Source organism: Callionymus lyra, chromosome 6 (assembly GCF_982586985.1).
Source record: "Callionymus lyra chromosome 6, fCalLyr1.hap1.1, whole genome shotgun sequence".
In the NCBI taxonomy this organism is placed as follows: Eukaryota; Metazoa; Chordata; class Actinopteri; order Syngnathiformes; family Callionymidae; genus Callionymus; species Callionymus lyra.
The window spans coordinates 24,169,815-24,191,640 of record NC_141823.1 but is presented as its reverse complement, the minus strand read 5'-3'; the positions used below and the strand labels follow the sequence as shown (position 1 = coordinate 24,191,640).

General features: G+C 38.9%; 1 protein-coding gene across 1 annotated transcript; it reads left to right on the top strand.

Annotated features, from left to right (window-relative positions):
* The first annotated feature begins 941 nt into the window (after positions 1-941).
* LOC148077656 (Golgi apparatus protein 1-like) lies at positions 942-21,822 on the top strand. The gene is made up of 26 exons (XM_087794341.1): positions 942-1,281; positions 4,053-4,082; positions 9,327-9,413; positions 9,788-10,003; positions 11,416-11,619; positions 11,699-11,770; positions 11,847-12,033; positions 13,247-13,458; positions 13,535-13,656; positions 13,733-13,834; positions 14,516-14,669; positions 15,347-15,484; positions 15,656-15,742; positions 15,807-15,869; positions 16,306-16,419; positions 16,489-16,577; positions 17,517-17,634; positions 17,717-17,809; positions 17,865-18,002; positions 18,068-18,191; positions 18,256-18,398; positions 18,478-18,579; positions 18,660-18,767; positions 19,690-19,810; positions 19,894-20,000; positions 20,071-21,822. Exons 1-26 carry the CDS (start codon positions 949-951, stop codon positions 20,236-20,238), a joined length of 3,432 nt encoding a protein of 1,143 aa, XP_087650467.1. The 5' UTR covers positions 942-948; the 3' UTR covers positions 20,239-21,822.
* Positions 21,823-21,826: the final 4 nt, after the last annotated feature.

The following is a 21,826-nucleotide window of genomic DNA, read 5'->3' as shown; positions in this document are numbered from 1 at the left end:
CAGCTGTCAGAGCTAAATTGGGAGGATTTATTGCTCTTACTGATTCCTTTTAAAGTCAGCTGCTTATATGAACTGGGAGGGGATACTTTGATGTACATTTTTAACAGTACATGTACGTATCTTTCATCTCTGGTGTTCTTGCTCTTTGTCTTCAGATATGTGTCAGCAGTTACCACAACAGTTGTGTTTTAAGATGTGGTATTACCCTAGCCATTAGACTTTTAGTAAGCAACTGAGGTGCAAAAAAGTGACATAAATATTCTTCATAATACTGAATATTATATTAAATATATTGGTCGGAATCAGAATGTTGTAAACACAACAAAGGAAATCTGTCAGAATGTTGCTTGTTAAAATAATGTATGTAAGTAAGTAAGTAATTTTTATTTGTATAGCTCTTTTCCAGACCAGGGTCACAAAGCACTTAAACAATCAAAACAATATTCAATAAAGTATATACTTTAAAGGGCAAGATAAAACTGATAACACAACAGGAGTTCCAGAAAATCAATAGCATTGATGTCAATACAAACCAGCAAACAACAGTTTTTGTAAAAATGTTTCTTCCAGATTTATTACCCAGTACTAACCTGGAATACTAGGATGACAATAGTTCTGCTTATTATGTAATAGGCATTTTGTTTATTATTGAATCCAAAACAAGGTTTTACTTTGTTTGATGATTATTGTTTTGCGACAAATTTAAATTGAATAAATGCTCGACACACGCAGAGGAACTTAAATTGTTCTTAAATGTCTTCAGATAAAAATTAAAGGAACAATGTTTTTTATGTTATTAACGTTGTAGCATAGGTCAATATAATCTTTTTTTCACGAACCAAAATGGACCGGAAATACGTCCTTGCGATCTAACAAACACACTTATTTTGAAAAGTGCGACCGGAAGCGCAGCGTCTATCCACTACTAGAAGCATCACCAGTGTGAAGATGGCGGCGCACAGTCCCTCTCCGCTGTGGATGCTGTTGTTATTCTTGTACTCCTGGGGTTACGGTGACGTTTTCGGCTTGAAGCCGGCGAGCGCTCCGGCCGAACCGCCGAACCCGGTCCTGTTGAAAACCGCAGAGGCCGCTGCCAAGGATGCACCTGCCGCTCCGCCCGCCGCCGCCGCCGCCGCCGCTGGGGCCTCACAGGCTCGAAGGACGCCCGGGTGGAAGCTGTCTGAGGAGGAGGCCTGCAGGGAGGACCTGACCCGGCTCTGTCCCAAACACACCTGGTCCAACAACCTGGCCGTGCTGGAGTGTCTTCAGGACCGCAAAGAGGTGAGCGTCACAGATGTGTGAGAGGGTGACAGGGTGAGCCAGGTGTCCCCCAAACATCCTGGGGTGACTCATCCACAAGGCGCTTGTTTTCATGTGGATCTCATTTGTCGATAAAGTGGAAGACAACCACGACACTGAAGGTTTTGACAGGTAAATAAATAACGGCAAGACAGAGTGGAAAGAAGAAGTTTCTTAAAGTAAAGTAGTTTCATTTCAATTGCATTGGTTTCCCGGATATAACTGTAAAAGTTTCTTAAGAATACCTCGTAGTGACCTAAATAAACTGAACTCAAATTTATTCCATCTTTTTTCTAACCATTATTTGTATAATGGAGTCTACTGACTCCTTTAAGAAACATCTTAAGACGTTTTTATTTGTTCAGGCTTTTCCTTGATTTTCTGGAACTCCTGTTGTATTATTAATTTTATCTTGATCTTTAAAGTATATACTTTATTGAATATTGTTTTGATTGTTTAAGCGCTTTGTGACCCTGGTCTGGAAAAGCACTATACAAATAAAAATTACTTACTTACTTACTTACTTATAATGACAACTTTCATGGGTTACATTAGAAATGAGTTTTAATTACAGAGAGACAGGAGTAGCATCTGTCAGAGATTTGGTTTAGTGTCTGTAAAGAGTATCTAATGTGAAAATCTAACTCTCCTTACTCACATGTTTCAAATGTTGAAGTCTTCCTCTACAAGATGCAAACATGATGATGTTTTAAACTTATTACCTTATAAAGTTCTTCCCCGTCGGAAATCTCGGCGAATGAGAAGTTACAAGAGCTGAGTCCATTATGATATAATAATGATCTTCACTCCTCCTCCAGTCAGTTGTAATCACGCCCGCTTTGTTTATACAACGAGTCCCTTAGAGGCGGAGACTTCCAGGATTGATGAGTCGAAGTGACAAACTGTGATGCTTGACCAATCACAGCAGAGTGGGTGTGGTTATGGTAAACGAGATTTCATCTCCAGAAAAAAGAAGTGTTTTAGTGGGCGGAGCTTAACAACATTTTCTAATGTAAATATTTCAATGAAAAGAGAGTTTTGTACAAACAGACACATACTGATGATACAATAGAAGTCCCAGATCAATTTAAGATACACTTAAATCAACACATTAGTCAAGTAACTGTGATAATTCAATTTGTTTGGCCCTAATTCTGTTAATTTACTTTAAGACATCGCAGATTTATTAACATTTCTGATCTTTGAAGAATCCAGTGCTAATATGATAGTTTCCATGACGCAATGTAAAATGACCTACTTTACTGGCAGTTTTCTCTTATCTGAGAACGTGACCCTCACTTGACAGTGAAGTCGTTTGAAAGCCTTTAACCGACGTTAATCATTGACACTCAACACAAGCCCCACACATAACTCACTCCAATATCTCCAGCTCAAGATCGTCCGTCACAAATGTGCAACAACAGCCTTCATTTGTGTCTGTTGTCACGTCATGAGTCAGCATGTTGGAGCGGAGACGCCGCCTCGACTCAACGATGACTCCTGCTTGCAATATTGCTTCTAAACAAACAGACTGTCTTCGTCCTTGTATGTTTATGTTTCTTTATAAACTTTAAAAAAGGTTCTATATTAAAATGAAAAAAGGGGAAAGTATTATGGCCACCTGACCACAAGTGTTAGGGTCTATCAACCCTAAAACAATATGTAAACAGTGTTTTGTAGTGTGTAGTTTAGTTCATTTTCCTAACTGTAGAAGCTACATTTCAATTGGTACAATTCTGAGTTCGGGGACAGGAGTGGAGTAAAAGTATCATGATGTTCTGTTCTATGTTAGTCTTTGTTTTCTACAATCTTTTCTATGTTAGTCTTTGTATCCTTTGTCTTAGTTATTTTTCTTTGATCTATGTTCTTTATCTTTATCTTTAGACTTAGATTGTGTCATCTTGTTATTTCTCTTTATTTCTCTTTGTTCTTATTTTATTTTTATTTATTTTTTATGAAAAATTGCTGTATTTGCTGTGGATAATTGGAAAAAAAAAACAATTTCAATCAATAAAGTTCTACCTACCTAAACAATTGAATAAAAATCCTTCAAAACCTTCTTAAATCTAGAAGGAAATTCGGACCAAAACGTTAGTGAGTTTTAGTTAAATGCATTTAGAAGTAATTAACATCTCCACGTCTCATTGGTTGATATCTAATGAGGCTGCTTTAGTGTTTCTGGGGTGTATCTGCACACGTCCCATTATTAGCCCCCCGCCTCCCCCTCACCCCGTCACGATTATCCTCCGTTATCCTGCTGATGTTGTGATCACTTTCGTTGACTTCATAAATGGGGTTGGGGCGCAGACATCTCTAATCGCAGGGCTTTGAAGTGGAGCCCACAGCCCTGCTTTAATTAATAAATCATTGTCTCGCTTAATTGGTCATTTTTATCTGGAGAGCTGCTGGGAGTCTTCATCCTCAGCAGTCTTCTCTCTGGGAAACATTCAAATGAGGGTTGAATTTAGGATGAACTTCTTTCTCCCTTAATGTATTTTAAGACCTTGGTGTTCATATATATTTTTATGGAATATTTAAAACCCTTTTTCCAGTATAACAGGGCATCACAGCTTGTGATGTTTTATATTTTTTTGATGGATTCTGAAGCTTTGACTAACAGACCAGATATACTATAATCCTTTTCTTTTAAACTCATGTTCATGTCTGTGTGTTTCATGGATCAAATTGTCTTCCGGTTTTCTGCTGACGCCGGCGAATCTCTTACCCCCTTTTTTCTTTCTGTCTACCTGCAGGACAATGAAATCGCTGCCGACTGCAGTCATGTAAGTACTCCCTTCTTCACATGGACACAAAAGAAAGTCTCCTAATTAGAATCGAGGGAGTTGGAGTTCTGCATGAAAGCATTTTTAATTCGTCCATCTCGCCAGTTGGAGCGGCTTCGCTCTGGTTTGGACTCGTTTCAGCTCGGAACCCCGACATATGTGATGTGTTTTCACGAGCTAAAGCTTTTGGACAGAAGCGTCAGCCTCGGTGTCCACGGTACAGATCCAGCTTTAGGCGACCGTGGGTGTGGAGCGAGATGGGGTCTTTTCTGTCTGCTTGTTCTTTCCATGCAAGTGTGAGTTTCCTCTGGGGCGCCTTGATTTACTCCCACAATCCTAAAGCATTCAATCGGTGTCAGTGAGCTGAAGGATGAGTCGAAAATTGACCTGAGGTATGATTATGTTTGCCTGCTGCTCCTTCTGTAGAAGAGACTGGCATCTTCTCTTTGGTATCCATCCCCCCTTCACCCTATGTAGCTGGGACCGGCTCCAGGATTACATGAAGATCATTGATTCATTTTCATATTTCTCTGATGGTGCAGGAGTTGCAAACATCCCTAACTAGAGTTCATCTCATGGCTCATAAACTTCACATCCGTGCACTTTTGGACTGTGGGAGTAAATTATCTCCAGGAAACTCACACAAGCACAGAGGGTATTAATATTATTTGTTAATCTATTAGAGGACGAGTCTGAGCATGTGTGTCGGGATATTCTAATATTAGCAAAACTTGATGATACTAGGAATAGGAATTTAAGAAGAATCTACACTAAAACACTCTTCACTTGTCTCTGGAATCAAATGTTTCTTTGTGGCTTTGGTTGAAAACCACCATAGCTCTACAGACAACACTTTTTCAATCAATTAAATTCCATTAAGTCTATATTTTTAGTACTGATACTAGTGGAATACTTCTGATAGTCTGTAGTCAAATTGTTCATTTTTATTTAGTTTATAGTTGCGTCCTTCAAGAGGGTCAATACATATTGTGTCTTTATTGATATTATTATTATTTCTTGGGTTTTTAAATGTTGTTTATAGCCGTCTTTAGGCCACAACAACAGATTTCTCAAGCCCATCTTCTAGCAATTGTGTTATCTCAGGGTCAAGGTGACCCGAAGGCCCCAAAACAAATCAAATAGTTTTTTCCCCTTTTGTTGTCTCTGGGTCAAGGTGAACGACCTCCACCACTGCATATGTATGTATGGAAGCCAGGGAGGTCGAGGTTCACCGTGACCCTGAGATAACACAAGTGCTAGTGACTGACGATAAACAGTCAGACCTTCCTCGATTTACAGCATCAAAAAAAGGTTTGTGATGTACCCTGTATGATTTGATTTGAACCTCTTGAATAGAAAATGTTGGTGACGCTGCAGCGAAAGAAACATTTAATAATCAGTGGCCTCATGTACAAAGAAGTTCGTCTGACACTCAAATCTAGGAATTCGGGCACGTACAGGAATATTCAAATGTATGAATCTGCACGTACACACAAATAAAACTCTTGTCCTTTGTTCATCCCAATCAACACAGAATGAATCGCAGCCTTGTTCGTCCCTTTCCAATATTTACATATTTCAATTATATTTAAATGAATCAGAGTCTGTGTTTTTTCTCTCTGCGAACAGAAAAAACAAATGAAAACATAATTTAAACTTACAGTTTATATTTGTTTATTTAAACATTTCTAGCATGGATCACATACTTAAATTGAAATTAGTGCAAACGAGCTCCGGTGTAAATATTTATATTTTACATTCAGCATTATTAAGGCGAATACTTTATTTAAAGAGACGATCAGGGGTTTATTTGAAACATCTTAAAAAAATCTTAAAAGAATAAAACTGTAAATCAGTAACTTAAAGCATTGAGTATTGATGTTGTGAAGAAGGAAACATTTCATTGTTGATTACTAAAGACAGAATTACAATAATATTTTATAACCTTTCAAGGTATAAATCCATTCTTGTTCCACACCTTGCTTTAATGTTCCTTTCATGCGTTAAACTCTTCATTTTATATGTTAAAAAACAACGTCAAGTAAAATATTTGCCCTCCTTCTATTTGCCCATCATCTTATCTTTCCTTCACAGCGAGAAAAGTTTGGACATCTTCCAATAAAAGAACAGTATTCATGCCTACACATCACAGCAGCAGACTTTCTGCTCTGCTGGTGTCGTTACAGCGTAAAGCTGTGGCTGTTAGTATAACACGTGTAGTCGCGAGAACGACAGCGAGGACAAAAGCGCTCCATCTGTTTTATTGTTGTGCCAGATTCTGGGCGTTGTAGTTGTCAGGAGCTGTTATCTGCAGCCTCGGTGGGGGAGGCCGACGCTCCAGCGCTAGCGAGACGTTCAAAGTGATGTGACAGTGATGACATGTTGTTCTCAGACACTGTTGTTGAGTCTCATGTCTCTGTTTCCTAGCATGATCCAAGACTGGAGGTGTTAGGACTAATTTCAGCATCTGGCACGAGGAGGACTTGTTTTCGCAGTGTTCGTAATACCCGCCTGCAGTCTGCAATTTGCACACCTGCAATTTTGCAGACTGACGATTACGTGCATTTGCGATATCATCACGTTAGAAAAAAAAATGTGATTATTATATCGCCAAGGTTGCGATTTAATTTAATTTTATGTTTATTAGATTTTCGACCGTCATGTAGTCACACCGAGCACAGCCGAACAGAACAAGTGGCGAGAAAATCCGCTTTAACTAGTAAATCAATTATGTCCACAGAAGCTGAAGAGCAGCAGTTTATGACATGTGTGGATAAAATGCTTTCAGTGTCTCAACGACACGGAACAACAATTAGTATCAACGTCATAATCTCTTCAAACCTCCGTCCTCGTCAAACAGCGACTTCAAACGACACAAGGAGTTGATATCACACAAACAACTCATCTAATGATGATGGCAGCTCAGCAAATGAATGAACTAGACTTTTCAACATGTTTACATTCTGACATCGGTTCTTAAGTTTGAATTGAGACTTGCTGCTGGCGAGACGTGTGTGTGCGAATCCAAAGTTTATTACCTTGTATAATCACACAATTGAGTAAATTACAATATAAGAATGTGTTTGACTGGAGATGCACTTAAAGATGACAGAGTAACTGTATAAGAGAAAATGTGCAGTAAGAAAAAGGCAGAATGACTGACCAGTGTCTGCACTTTTCTTTCTTCTTTTAGAACTTCTTTTTAGCAGTGAATATATTATGATTTGGTTACAACTAAATAAGTAACTAAAAACAACTCAATGTATTTAATGCTTAATTTGCCTTTATCTTAAAAATGGCTGAATAACTTTATCCTAACAATCACGAAGAAATACATTTTACTGTAAAGTGAATTATTTATTGTATTACAGAAAAATGTATGAAAAAGGACTTAAAAAAATACTTGCATATTTTATTGCAATATTGAGGAAAATCATCACAATTAGATTATTTTTAATAATTGTTCAGCCCTAGTACTACTTCTAGTTATTTAATTGTATATGTATGATTGTATACATTGTTTTCATTTTTGTTCAAGTTTTAGCAAGAAAATTCAATTTCTGGTTCTTCTTTTTTTTATTGCGGTGATACCTTTAATAGTATTTTTTTTGAAAGGATGTTTGTGATGACGAGTACATTCATAAATTGGTTGATATACTTCTAGTGTGAGAGGCCGATGAAAGACCAGTGGAGGTTTCATGGAATGATAACTTTGCTGCAGAGGAGGATCTGTGAACACTGAAATTAAAAGTAGAGAGAGAGAATAAAGAGTTACAGTAATGTTATGGGTTAAAAAATAGAGGTTTTTGTATTTGCAGAAATACTTTTTTTTTGACATTCTGCTATATTGCAGAACACTGAAAAAAGTATTTCTACCACTGTTGTGGGTCATAAAAGAATATTTAAGTGAGTCGTTTGTTGATTCTGATTATTAAAAGAGTAATATTTTGGCATTATCGGTGATTGTTTTAACACTGTCTGCAATGGTTTGGTTTAATGATTTTATGTATTTATTTTTAACGATGCTCGTACAGCCAGTGTCATGTGACTACTAAACAGTGGGTCAGAGACATTGTTTTCATTGTTCTGAGATAAAACCATACAAGAAGGTAAAACAAAAACTGACTTTTTTTTTTAACAAATTCACTTGAGGTGTGTAACATCATTAGTTCCACAAAATTGCAATTGTACTGATTTAACACTGGGGGGAGCTGAAGTAACGTGCAATCTTACATATTGCTGCTTTAAACACCCCTATTTATATAAATAGTTATGTGACAAACTAATAGATTGGCTCTTTATGCATAAGCACTAACATGTTTTATTCATGGTCAACTACAGCACACGTATCCAACACATGGCATATGGGCAAAATGCAGCCGGCCACGTTTTTTTTACCTGGACCGCAGGAACTTTAAATAGACGACTCAAAATTAAATCAAATGGTTATTTAAATTGTATAAAAAAATAGATGCCTTCCATACGTGTGGGTTTCAATACTTTTAACACATAAAGTATACAATGAATTCCAAAATACTATACAATTCATGTTCACATATATAAAATATACACCAGAATTTGTATAACTTAAAAAACAAAAAGGAGTTAGTAATGAAGAGTAATATTAGTAACATTATAACGATAATAATATAAATAATTATCGATATAATAAGATATGCCATGTTTTTCTCTGGGCACCTTGAAGTGTAATCTTAACTTCATAACAATTAAAAAAGTTCAGCATCTTGACTTATATGTAAGGTATGAAATCGTGTGAGAATAAAGACAAACATTAGTAAAACAAACTTGTAAACTTGTAAATGATTGTAGATGAAAGTGTAGAGGCCTTAGAGGGAATAACCTGGTGTGAGGTTGCACCGTCAGCAACACCATCTGTTCATGTCTCACAAACAAACAGGATCACGGCTGCACTCAGGCCTGCTGAGGTGCTCGTCTGCTTTCAATTGAATTAATGCTGAGGTCGGCAGTTTTAGCATGAATTTATCAATGTTACACCATTAGCCAGGATCTCTCCTAAGAAGTTAATACGGATGAGTTTATTACCACGGAAATATTTTTTTATGGAAGATTTCATGCTTGTTACAAACCTTATTTGCAGATCACTTTTATTTCTGTTTCATTAATAATTAATGGATGGAAAGAACAGCATATGTTCTGTGTGTTTTAGTTGTATTACTATGGTCTGACAGTTCTTGAATCTTTGAATCTCTCTTTCATCTTCAGCTTCTCTGGAACTACAAGCTCAACCTCACCACTGACCCCAAGTTTGAGTCAGTGGCTACCGAGGTCTGCAAAGGCACCATCACTGAGGTCAGTGTTCCATCATCGTCAGCCATGTTGTTTTGGATTTATATTAAAATAGAAAAGCACTGAGAGTGCAGGCCTCTGACAATCAAAACCAACACTTTCCTTTTTTTATATGCCCAATGTTATTGCATTAGATTTACTTTATCTATAGCATTTGAAACATTTTACATGTAATAAAATTGAAAAACGTCTGGTTGCAATACACTAAATCTGACAGCAGGCGGCAGTAACGTCCCTTGTCTTAAAAACTTTTAGAATTTTTTAAGAAAGAAAGGAAATTAGACAAAAACATCATGTCTTGTATAAAAAAGTATTGTAGGGAGTAAGACTTGTGTGTGAAATGCAGATTTATTTAACTTCTACATGCTTACTTGTAGATAAAGGAGTGCAATGAGGAGGAGAGGGGGAGGGGCTACCTGGTGTCCTGCCTGGTGGACCACCGGGCCAACATCAGCGAGTACCAGTGCAACCAGTACATCACCAAGATGACCAGCATCGTCTTCAGTGACTACCGGCTCATCTGTGGCTTCATGGACAAATGCAAGGAAGACATCAACAGCCTGCACTGTGGCAGCATCAACACCGGACACAAGGTCAGATTCTATCCGTGATGGATTGAGCTCAAAGGAATAGCAGGTCTTTTAACGCAATATAATGTTTTTCACACAAAGATTTAACAATGTAGTCTCCTGTGGATCCTACACTAATGCAAAACAGCATTATATTCACTTTACGTGGCCAATTTAAAATGATTAGATGTTTAAATGTAAACTACTATTTCCACCTCCACTCTCTGTACGCTGTGAGAACAAACCTGTGTACCTTTTTATACATGTTTTTTTGGAACTTTCTGAACAGATGTGACAAGGTCAGTCTTTTAAATGACAATAATGCAGCTTTCTCACAATGAAGAACAGCCTTCAGTAAGCTTGACTGGCTGATAAGACAGTAAGAATCTAAAAAATAACAGTAACAATCGCACTTCTGATCACTCTTCCGAACCTAAATTATTTAAAAAGTCTTACATATAATATATATATTATAACTATAATAAATAAAGGAGTGAGAAGAACATGGTTTGGATTTCACTGATCAAAGAAAACACAAAAAATGTAAAGCCCTAAAAAGACTGTCAGGACTCAAGTCACCAAAATGCAGAATGAACTGATTAATTTAGCAAAAACAAAATGAAACTTCACTAACTGTACACTTTAAAAAAAAACTACAACAGATCAATAGACATACCAGAGATTCTATGATGTCACGACAGACAAAGAAGGGATACCTCAAACACATTTGTTTTCAGGCCACCGGGTCACCTTGACCCAGAGATAACACAAGGGTTAAGCACAGCACATCAAAGGTGAGACAAAGACACAGGTGACACAAATCAGGGCCGTTAGGTCAAGAGCACAAGAGGAAGTAAAGACATAAACTCACAGGGACTTCACAATAAAACCAGGAAGTGAGACATGAAGGGAAGAAAAAGAGGACATGGATCTGTAGAAATGTTTAATTGTGTTGTTCTGTCTCTATTATGACTGAACGGAATCTCTATATAATCTTAATCTAATAAACAGTAGAATTTAAGTCTTACTTACTAAATATGCTTTATATTCTTGAAGTTTTTGTAAATACTTATTTAAGTAACCAATCTAGTCAAATACATGTAAACTGTTGAATTAATGCAACAGCAAAAACATTAGAGAAAGAGAAAATTAATAGATTAAAAGAGCAAAAAAATAAATGTTAATTATAGTAAAATGTAAAAAATATTGCGAGACAAATATAATACTAATTTAAAAAATCAAAATTAAATAAGCATATATTCGGTACAAAGATAAAGTCTGGCAGAAAGAAATGTACAATTAATTCATAATTACAATCTAAAGACATATTTTGACTTTAAAAAAAACACATTTTCCTTTCTGGTTGGAAGAAAAATGTAATGTATATTCTTCAAATGAAGTACAGAGGCTTCATTTCATCACCTGTGCCACCTCAGGACATCCACTCTCAGGGGGAAGTCATCGCCTGTCTGGAGAAGGCGTTGGTGAGACAAGCGGAGCAGCCGGACCAGGCTCGACTCATCAAGGAGGAGTGTCAGCGAGCGATCCTGCGGGTGGCCGAGCTGTCGTCGGACGACTTCCACCTGGACCGACATCTCTACTTCGCTTGTCGCGACGACCGGGAGAGATTCTGCCAGACGGTGAGTCAGTCAAGGGTTTCTTCTCCTCCAACAAGTTCCACGATCAGCTATACATATCAGGTCTTTTGTTTCTCTTTAGGTCCAGGCAGGAGAAGGGAAAGTCTACAAGTGCTTGTTCAACCACAAGCTGGAAGACGGCATGTCTGAGAAGGTAAATGATCTTCACTTTTCTTTCATCATCTCGGACTAAACATCTCTGACTGTGTTCTATTTGTCTCTTGGTACAGTGCAGAGACGCTCTGACCACGCGTCAGAAACTCATCTCCCAGGACTACAAGGTCAGTTACTCGCTGGCAAAAGCCTGCAAAGCGGACCTGAGGAAGCAGCGCTGCACCCTGGACTCCAACCTGCCCCGAGCCAGAGAGGCTCGCCTGTCGTACCTGCTGCTGTGTCTGGAGGCTGCCGTGCACCGCGGTGAGGATTCCATGCCGTTGCTCAGCCTTCCGTTTACAACAGTACACAGTATTCAAGCCTTTGAGCGCTGTTGCAGTGCAGTGTGGGACTTGTAGTAGTATAGCAACTCAGTTAATTGATCATCATATTTTCAGATGGGAGCTCAAATAGGAGCATTTTCCCCAAAAAACAAGCATGTCAGAGGAACATGTTGGAAAATTTTGGCTACCAAACGATGAGTTGACAGCATGTAAAATGTGCCACAGAAAATGCAGAAATAAGGAAATACATTATTGAAACACTTTCTATTTTTAGCGAAGTTAACGAAATATGCTGAAGTAAAAAAATATTTTACGGCATCATTTCCAATTAATTGTGAATTACCACACACAGTAAAAAAATATTACTTTAATTTTCAAGTAAACTAGAATATATACTAAAAGAAAATGTATTATTATTAATAATAATAATCAAATTTTACTTGTATTATACAATTATACAATACAATTTTGGCAAAACATTTTTCATTTCATTTGTATGTTTGTATGATAAGTAGTTAACTAATTTTTCTTTGGAATTATAGTGTTGTCCAATATGAAGATAGATATATTAAGTACTTTGTTTTAACTTGAATTTTTCAACATTTTTCTTGTCATGGTGATGGAAATGATCACCTTAAGGCCCTCAATGTGTGCTCATGTGATTTTTACACATTTATAGTTTTATTACTTATCATATAAAATCTGTAGTCATGAGATCCCTTATTTAAGGGAAGGTTTTCACTAGCATAGCTTTATCAAAAAACATTAATTTGGAAAATCACAAATCTATGCACAATGAGAAATACACATAAACCATCATTTATCCAGACAAAATAATAGGTCTAACAAGCCTGTCTGACCCTTTATTGAAATCAGAACATTTTTTAAGGATGTTGTTTACAAACAAACAATCTAATTTTTGGAAATAAATTACCTCCTTGGCAGAGTTAACTAAGGGTCTTTGTAACTATATAACCCCATAACTATTTATGTCAAAAAACTAGTGTTATACCAGCTTCTACCACTAATCTTGTAGCTGCTCTCTGTTTAACATCTTATTTTAAATCCAGACAAGTGCTGTGTTAGATGTTGTATTATATGTTATCTAACTCTTCATTCCGTCACTGACTGTCGGTGTCTCACCCCTTGTGTCAGCAAGGGTTGCTTGTAGTTAGTAATTCTGTACCGTGCAGGTCGTCCGGTCGGTGGAGAGTGTCAGGGCGAGATGCTGGACTACCGGCGGATGCTGATGGAGGATTTCTCGCTGAGTCCGGAGATCGTGCTGCACTGCCGGTCGGAGATAGAGACGCACTGCTCCGGCCTGCACCGCAAGGGCAGAACCCTGCACTGCCTGATGAGAGTGGGCCGAGGGGGCGCCAGTGTGGACAACTCATGCCAGAATGCAGTGAGTCATGATGAACCGGAAGACTTCTGCAAGTGAGAAGAGAAGTGTCTTCTTGTAACACATTTTTCTGACGCAGCTCCAGACTCTCATCCAATCAGCCGACCCCGGTGCGGACTACAGGATCGACCGGGCGCTCAACGAGGCCTGCGAGTCCGTCATCCAGACGGCCTGCAAACATATTCGAAACGGAGACCCGATGTAAGGATTTCCCTCTCCTGGATTCAAAATAAAGGATTCCAATAAGCTTTAAAGCAACATTTGGGTTGTTTTTCAGGATCCTGTCGTGCCTGATGGAGCATCTGTACACTGAGAAGATGGTGGAGGATTGTGAACATCGACTGTTGGAGCTGCAGTACTTCATTTCTCGAGACTGGAAGTGAGTCAGTGTTCCAAGCATGGCCTCGATTTTCTTCCTGTCTGACTACATTTTTAAAAAACGATGCAACAGAAGTAGTCAGCCAGAAGAATTATAATGCACTCATTAAGAATGATAATAGAGCATTATTAATCAGACGATTACATTTTTACTGAATTTCATGCTTTTCTTACTATAGAATTCCAAAATAATATCCCATTCATAGTTGTGTATAAATGGTTACATATTTCTGAAAAGAAAAGAGAGATAACATATTTCACAACTCAACTCTTTTTTTAATTTTAATCAGTTTTTTTTTGTTGACAACATTATCATAAAAATAATTAAATAAACATTAAACATTATTCATGCATTTAATTTAGGATTTTATCTTTAATCTTATTTCTCCAAATAAATTGAAAGAAAATGATTAATTTCACTTCAACCTGTTTTGTCAATAGTTATTGTATAATTCATATTTAGAATGTTTATAAAAAAGAAAATAATAAAACATTTTTGTTGTCGTAAACATTTATGGCAACCCTTTTAATTGAGTCATGTTTTTACTATCATATTTGAATTGAATAACCTATTTATGATAAAAAATCTTATTTTTTCCGTACTTTTCAAACTAATGTTGTGATCCGATGACAGTTGAAGTCCACAGCTTTGACACATCAGCTCTTCTCTTTCGTTCCTCAGACTGGATCCGATCCTGTTCAAAAAGTGTCAGGGAGACGCCGCCCGACTCTGCCACACACACGGCTGGAACGAGACCAGCGAGCTGATGCCACCCGGCGCTGTCTTCTCGTGCCTTTACCGCCACGCCTACCGCACGGAGGAGCAGGGACGCAGGGTAATGATCGTCCTCGCCAGGAGTCTAATGCAATTCATCGTCATCACGTCACTCAGTTATGTCGTGTGTTTAAACCACAGGTAGATCATGAGCTGCAGGTAAGAGGGTTTTGAGTCCATAACCCAGATTGGTGGAGGCTTTAAATGATGGTGAACATTTGACAATCATTTTGATCAATGTGGGTCTATCTTCTTAATCGCATGTGCTTAATGAATGTGAGATTTACTGCAACAAAATTCAATGATAATTAAAAAAAACAAGTCATATACAAAAAATTTAAATCTGTGATTTAAAACTTTAATTTAAATAATTATTTTCTGGGGGTTTTCTTTGTCAAAATGTGTGAACGAGAAATAATTAGAAGATAGTGAGGTTTGCGTCAGGAGTAGGAAGGACAAAGGTGGTTTGGAAACTTGGGAGAGTACAGACAGGCTAGTGTTGGAGATGGAGAACGTAAGATAAAAGAGATGACAACACAAAACGACGAGGACCTGAAGAGTTGCTAGGGAGGATGATGTCGAGATGAGTTGAAAAACGTAGTCTCTGCTCGGTATTTGATGTCTGTGGTCAGTAGCTATTAGAACGTTTGAAAAATCCAAATGGATTTGATTCTAACAGTCATTATCTGAAGTCATATTTCCTCTCAGTTGTTTGATAAAAGTATCTTGTGTTGTCAGTTATCACGCGACTGCAAGATGGAAGTTCAGAGGATTCTCCACCAGAGGGCGCTGGACGTCAAGCTGGACCCGGAGCTGCAGAAGCGCTGCATGACTGACCTCGGCAAGTGGTGCAGTGAAAAGACAGACACCGGGCAGGTCAGATATGTCCATCAAACATATAGAGGATTTTACTTTTTATGTGAACGTATTTCTTCAGTTAGTGTTTCATTTCTATGGTCTGACCTAGTTCTTGGTCATGGCCGACTGATGACAGAGACTCAATATTGACATGGAAGTGTGTCTCTGCTTCATCCTGTGTGTGTCCAGGAGCTGGAGTGTCTGCAGGAACATCTGGAGGATCTGGTCTCTGCTTGCAGGGACGTTGTTGGAAACCTGACGGAGCTGGAGTCAGAGGTCAGAGGTCAGATTCAAACCTACGATGTCCACAAGTGTTGCAACCCTTGATCCGTCTGTGCAGGACATCCAGATCGACGCCCTGCTCATCAGAGCCTGTGACCCCGTCATCCAGGTCCACTGCCACGTAAGTTCAACCAGCACTGTGACCTTCATGGACGTACAAATATTAACACGAGTCAACTCTCTGACTGCACAAACAAGTGACCTGTCGTTATGATAAGAAGAGACTCTGTCGAGGTTCACTGTTGATGAGCTGTCATGGGGTTACAGAGCGGGTCAAGGGTTCAGTCGTGTGTCGAGGCTGGAGTTGAGCGAGTGCATCTCAGAATAGACTTAAGTGGCGAAGCAGCAGTTTGGGGATCTTGATGTGATGCCACAAGTTGGTTTTTTATGCATTTTGGCGCTCGAGTCTGAAGCAAATCCATCTAAATCAGAGTTCAAACAAGCTGAAGGACTTTGCCCAGAAGTTATTTAAAAGAATAGTTTCCAGATCATTTTTTTTCAACATTAGATTTTCTCACGGTTTTTTAAACTATGAATAATAGTCGTTTATCTTGCAGGATGTAGCTGATAACCAGGTCGATACAGGAGATCTGATGGAGTGTTTGGTTCAGAACAAGCAGCAGAAGGAGATGAATGAGAAGTGCGCTGTTGGCGTCACACACTTCCAGTTGGTAGGTTTTTATCAAGTGTCGTTGAATCAACTCGATCAATCTATAACACATGAGCTTCTCTCTCTGCAGATTCAGATGAAAGACTTTAGGTTTTCCTATAAATTCAAGATGGCCTGCAAGGAGGACGTGTTGCGCTTGTGTCCCAACATAAAGAAGAAGTGAGTTCACACAAATTAAATGACTACACTTTTTTTTCTATCAACAAGGTTTAATAGAATACGATTTTCAAATAGGCTGCGATCAAAAAAAAGAAAGAAACGCTTGCACTGTATCTACAGTAGGTGGCTGTAGAAACAAAGGTGGACAGAGTCTATGCATCTTTTTTTCTTTCATTTTTTGCTTGTATTAAATGCAAAATATATGTTTATCGATCAAACTGATGTAGCCAGTTTTATATAGTTTCTTGATATTTATGATTATTTGTTATATTGTCCCAGGTGTTTTTGTGCAGAAGATTGTTATTTAAGGTTTTTAATTTTTACAGTTCAAAAGTTATACAAAGATATGTTATTCATTCAACGTATGTAGCAATGAATTCATCTTTCATTTCATCGTAAAGACAGTTCTGGTCCACAAACCTTGTGTTGATAAAAGTATACAATAACTTGTATAATACTATAGTATAGTCTAACAAAACGAATATTGGTTCAGAAAATAATAAATTGCAATTAATTTATTTTTTTCCCCCTAGAATAATTTAGCCATAGTCTATGTATATTACATGTCATTTTTAATCAGATGAATCACAGGGAAACTGGATTAAATAAAATAAATCATCATTAAAGTTTAGTTTAATGTTCAATTGTACAGAGACGTAATAAAAATAGAATAAGATTAAAGTGTAAGGAGAGAAGATAAAACTTTATTACCATTTTCTCTGGTCGACAGTTTCCTTAAATATCCTGATGACTTTTCATTTTCAATAAGTTGCCACCAAGATTCAGAGACTTTCAGCAACACCAGAGATTTCTGAGGTACCTGAACGCACCAGTGGCACAAGTTTTAGTCATCATTAACTAAAAGACTAACTCTACAGGTGGTCTGTGCTCTACTTGCTTCAGCAGGGATCAAATAATTCATATTTTGTGGTTCTACAGGGTGGACGTGGTCATCTGTCTCAGCACGACGGTGAGGAACGACACGCTGCAGGAAGCAAAGGAACAGAGAGTTTCTATGAAATGTCGCAAGCAGCTCCGAGTGGAGGAGCTGGAGATGGTACTACACACACACACTTTAACGATGTCATCAACCGTCACACACACACACGTCTTTAACGACTCTCTTCTGTTGTCTCCAGTCTGAGGATATTCGGTTGGAGCCGGAAATTTATGATCCCTGCAAGTCAGACATCAGCCGCTTGTGTCCGAATGTGGCCTTCGGCAATGCTCAGGTGAGAAGCTGGAGCAGGTGTGAGTCTTCAGGGTTTGAACCTGTGTCTCCTGCAGATGATCGAGTGTCTGAAGGAGCAGAAGAAGCAGCTTAGTCCACGATGTCATCAGCGCATCTTCCGGCTGCAGGAGGTGGAGATGACCGACCCCGAGCTGGACTATCAGCTGATGAGAGTCTGCAAGCAGATGATTAAAGTGAGGAGAAAAGGGAGGCGGAGTTTGTAAAAAAACAAAAAACGCTGACTCGTCGTCTTCCACAGAGGTTCTGCACTGAAGCGGACGCCAAGAGTGTCCTTCACTGTCTGAAGCAGAACAAGAACAGTGAGCTGATGGATCCCAAATGCAAACAGATGATCACGAAGAGACAGATCACACAGAACACAGGTATGTACACACACACACACACACACACACACCACTTCAGCTCTCACTCATGCTTCTCCACCAGACTACAGGCTGAACCCCGTTTTAAGAAAAGCGTGTCGAGCCGACATCCCCAAGTTCTGTCAGTTGGTGCTGAACAAGGCCAACGAGGCGACCGAGCTGGAGGGTCAGGTGATCGCCTGCCTCAAACTCAAATACGCCGACCAGGTAGACGCAGCATCAAGCTCCGCCCCCTTCCGACCGCTGCATTATCTTCATGACCTCGTATGTCTTGTTGTGGTCACAGAAATTATCTCCAGACTGTGAAGATCAGATCACGGTGATCCTGCAGGAGTCGGCGCTGGACTACAGGCTGGACCCGCAGCTGCAGATGCACTGCTCAGACGAGGTACACACAAACACAAACACAAACACAAACACAACCACCGTCGACCTCCGTCGCTCATCCGCGACTCACCTCTGCTGCAGATTTCCAAGCTGTGTGCGGAGGAAGCTGCTGCCCAGGAGCAGACGGGTCAGGTGGAGGAGTGTCTGAAGTTCAACCTGCTGAAGATCAAGCAGGATCCGTGTAAAAGAGTACGTTTGTACAGATGTTGTGTTTTTTTAATGTGTCAAAGCCTCGTTTGTTGGACTGACTTTATCTGAACCTGCTCCTCACACGAGCACATTAGAGTTTTGCCTTTCAGAACCAAAACAGATTTTTAGTTTTAGGAAAACTTCCTCCACCATTTTGTAGCGTTGCAGGAGAAACAAGATGGCAGGAATGTCAGCAAAAGACTTCTACAGCAGCTACCACAAGTTAAAAGACAATTAACTACTGCAATTTTACACAAGAAAAAAAAATCTCTCTGGTGAACATAAATCGCACAAACTCAAGTGAATGGATTCCAGACATTCTTACAGCGACATGACATTTTTTACTAATGACAAATGTCTCAGGGGAATATTAAAATAGTCCAGGATATTGTTCTTTTTTTCACCACTTATACTTCCCATCAGTGTCTTTCAGAAGATACATATTTCTTGTGAATCATTCGCTTCAACTTTACAGCGATAGTTTGCAAAGTTCTAACCAATCAAACAATTTAAACTGAGACGGTTCTTGTCCAATGACTGTTGACCCTTTTAGCCCCGCCCACAATCACAACCAGTCATCGTGACGGACAGAAAGAAAGTCGGGTTTTGTTAAAAAATGCTGTGTACGCAAAAATAAATGAATGGAAAAAAAGATACTCTTTATGTTTTTTAAACTTTTAACTTATTATTTATTGTTCATTTAAAGTCACCTATGACGGTTTTATAAATCATTTTGTGTTTTTTGTAAAATATAAACATTATTTATGATGCATAATTAATATTATGTATTATTTACAGAGTAATAATTATACCTAATTCTTATCCCAAACCTTTTTTTTTTTAAATACATGAGAACAGGTTATGATTAAATCAAATAAAAGTCTGAAAAAAAAATCTGTTTGTCTTTACTTCTGTTCTCCAGGAAGTCCTGAACATGCTGAAGGAGAGTAAAGCAGACATTTTCGTGGACCCGGTTCTGCACACGGCCTGCGCTCTGGACCTCAAACACCACTGTGCCGCCATCCCTCCCGGCAGAGGGCGACGTACGTGACACACAAACACACACACACACACACAAGTTCATCTGGCTCTCACTTTGTTGCTGACGTTGTGTGTGTCGCTGCAGAGATGGCGTGTCTGATGGAGGCGCTGCAGGACAAGAGAGTCCGGCTGCAGCCCGAGTGCAAGAAGAGGCTCCAGGACCGCATCGACATGTGGAGCTACGCCGCCAAGGTGAGCATTAAATCGGTTTCTCCTGGTTTCCTCCCAAGAGTATAAAAAAAACGCCTCTTTTGTCCTGCAGGTGGCGCCAGCGGAAGGTTTCTCCGACCTGGCCGTGCAGGTGATGACGTCACCCTCCAAGAACTACATCATCCTCATGATGGCGCTGAGCGTGTGCGTGCTCTTCCTGGTCGGGCTGCTGTGCGGACGCATCACCAAGCGCGTGACCAGAGAACTGAAGGATCGGTAAAGAAGGACAAAGTCAGCGACCCCCTCCCCCATGACCCCCCCCCGCCCCCCCTGCCTAGTCTCGAACCAGCTGACCTGCAGTGCCAATGCCAGGTCCAACATCTGGACCATCTGTTGGGCCGCTGCGGACCGTTTGCATCACCAAAAAACCTTTGACCTCCAGCGGAGCAGCTCCACCCGTGAGCTGAGATTCCACAGAAGGTTGGACTTAAAGGCTCCCGAGACTCCTGAGCGAGGAGACTTTCCTCTTTTCTTTCAATATTCTGGACGGCGAGGACGTCGAACCTGCCGCTTTTCAAAGCTGAACACGTGAAAATGAAACCTGAATTTCATCTGAGATCGAACTGCACTTTTTCTTTTTTTTACAATTCATGTTTACCTTTTAATTGAAGGTCTGATCGACTTTTATTTCAAGCCTTATTTATTGATTATTCTCGTTTGTTCTTTCGTGCATGTTTGTTTTCAGGCCTCACCGACTGAAGTAACACAACACTAGTGGCGATTAGGGAATTCTAGCAGAATCCCGTTTTCATCCAAGACCCCCCAAAATAAGACCATCTCTTGATCTCGGCCTAGTCTTTGAGTTTTCAAGACATTTGTTCGCTACATTTTTTTAAGCACATTGTTAAAAAATTGCTATGATTGCACTATTTTCTTATTACTTTGAATTGATATTCTGTATTTCAAGAAAATAAGAGCAATTTAGGATTTATTTTTTATTTTTAGATGTTTCCACACAAAATATTTTATAATTTCTTTTTTTTTTTTTAAAGATTCATTTTTTTAAAACTTTTTTTCTACTTTAATTGTTCTCTCTCCCCAAATTCTTTTCTTACTTTTTTTTTTTTCATGAATATATTTTCTCATTTTATCTTTCTCTTATATTTATAATAAAGTTTTACTATCATGGCTGAAACGTGAAATTGCAGTTTAGTTTTAATGGTAAAATAAATAAATAAACAACAGCATTAACAGGCAAATGAAATGTTTTCCTCACTGGGATCTTCAAAGACCAGGTGACATCTGGAGGCCGCTAACATCTAGTAACACTACTGTACGAGTGAACCTTTTACAACTAAAATGATGTTTCTGTCGTCTACACTTTTAAAAATGTAAGATCTCAGATCAAATGACCAACTCTGCTGTTCTGTGTTCAACTTGTTTTATTTTATTTTATTTGAATCAGTCTGTTGTTCCAGGGCTGCTTTAATGTGTGACGTTACTGAGTTTCAAACGGTTATTGACGCACAAGTGGACAACTGAGGAGATGAGCACAGTTTCAGTTCATTTTGGAAATCGTTTTTCGGCACAATCTTGAGTTGTGGCTGCGACTCGTACACTTGGACACGCAGAGCTGTTTATGTTTCATCTCTTACAAGCTTCATTCAGGAATATATCACCCTTTTCAGCATCAGTGCAGGAAGTCTAATTCAGAAAAAAAACACATTTTTGGTTGAGCCGTCTGGACGTGTGCAGTTGTCATTTACAGACTGTGGTGATATACACGAGTAACAGAATTTATCATTGTATTTTCATTTTGCTGTACAGATTAAATTTGTCAGTTTAATAAAAAAGTCAAACTGAAGAGA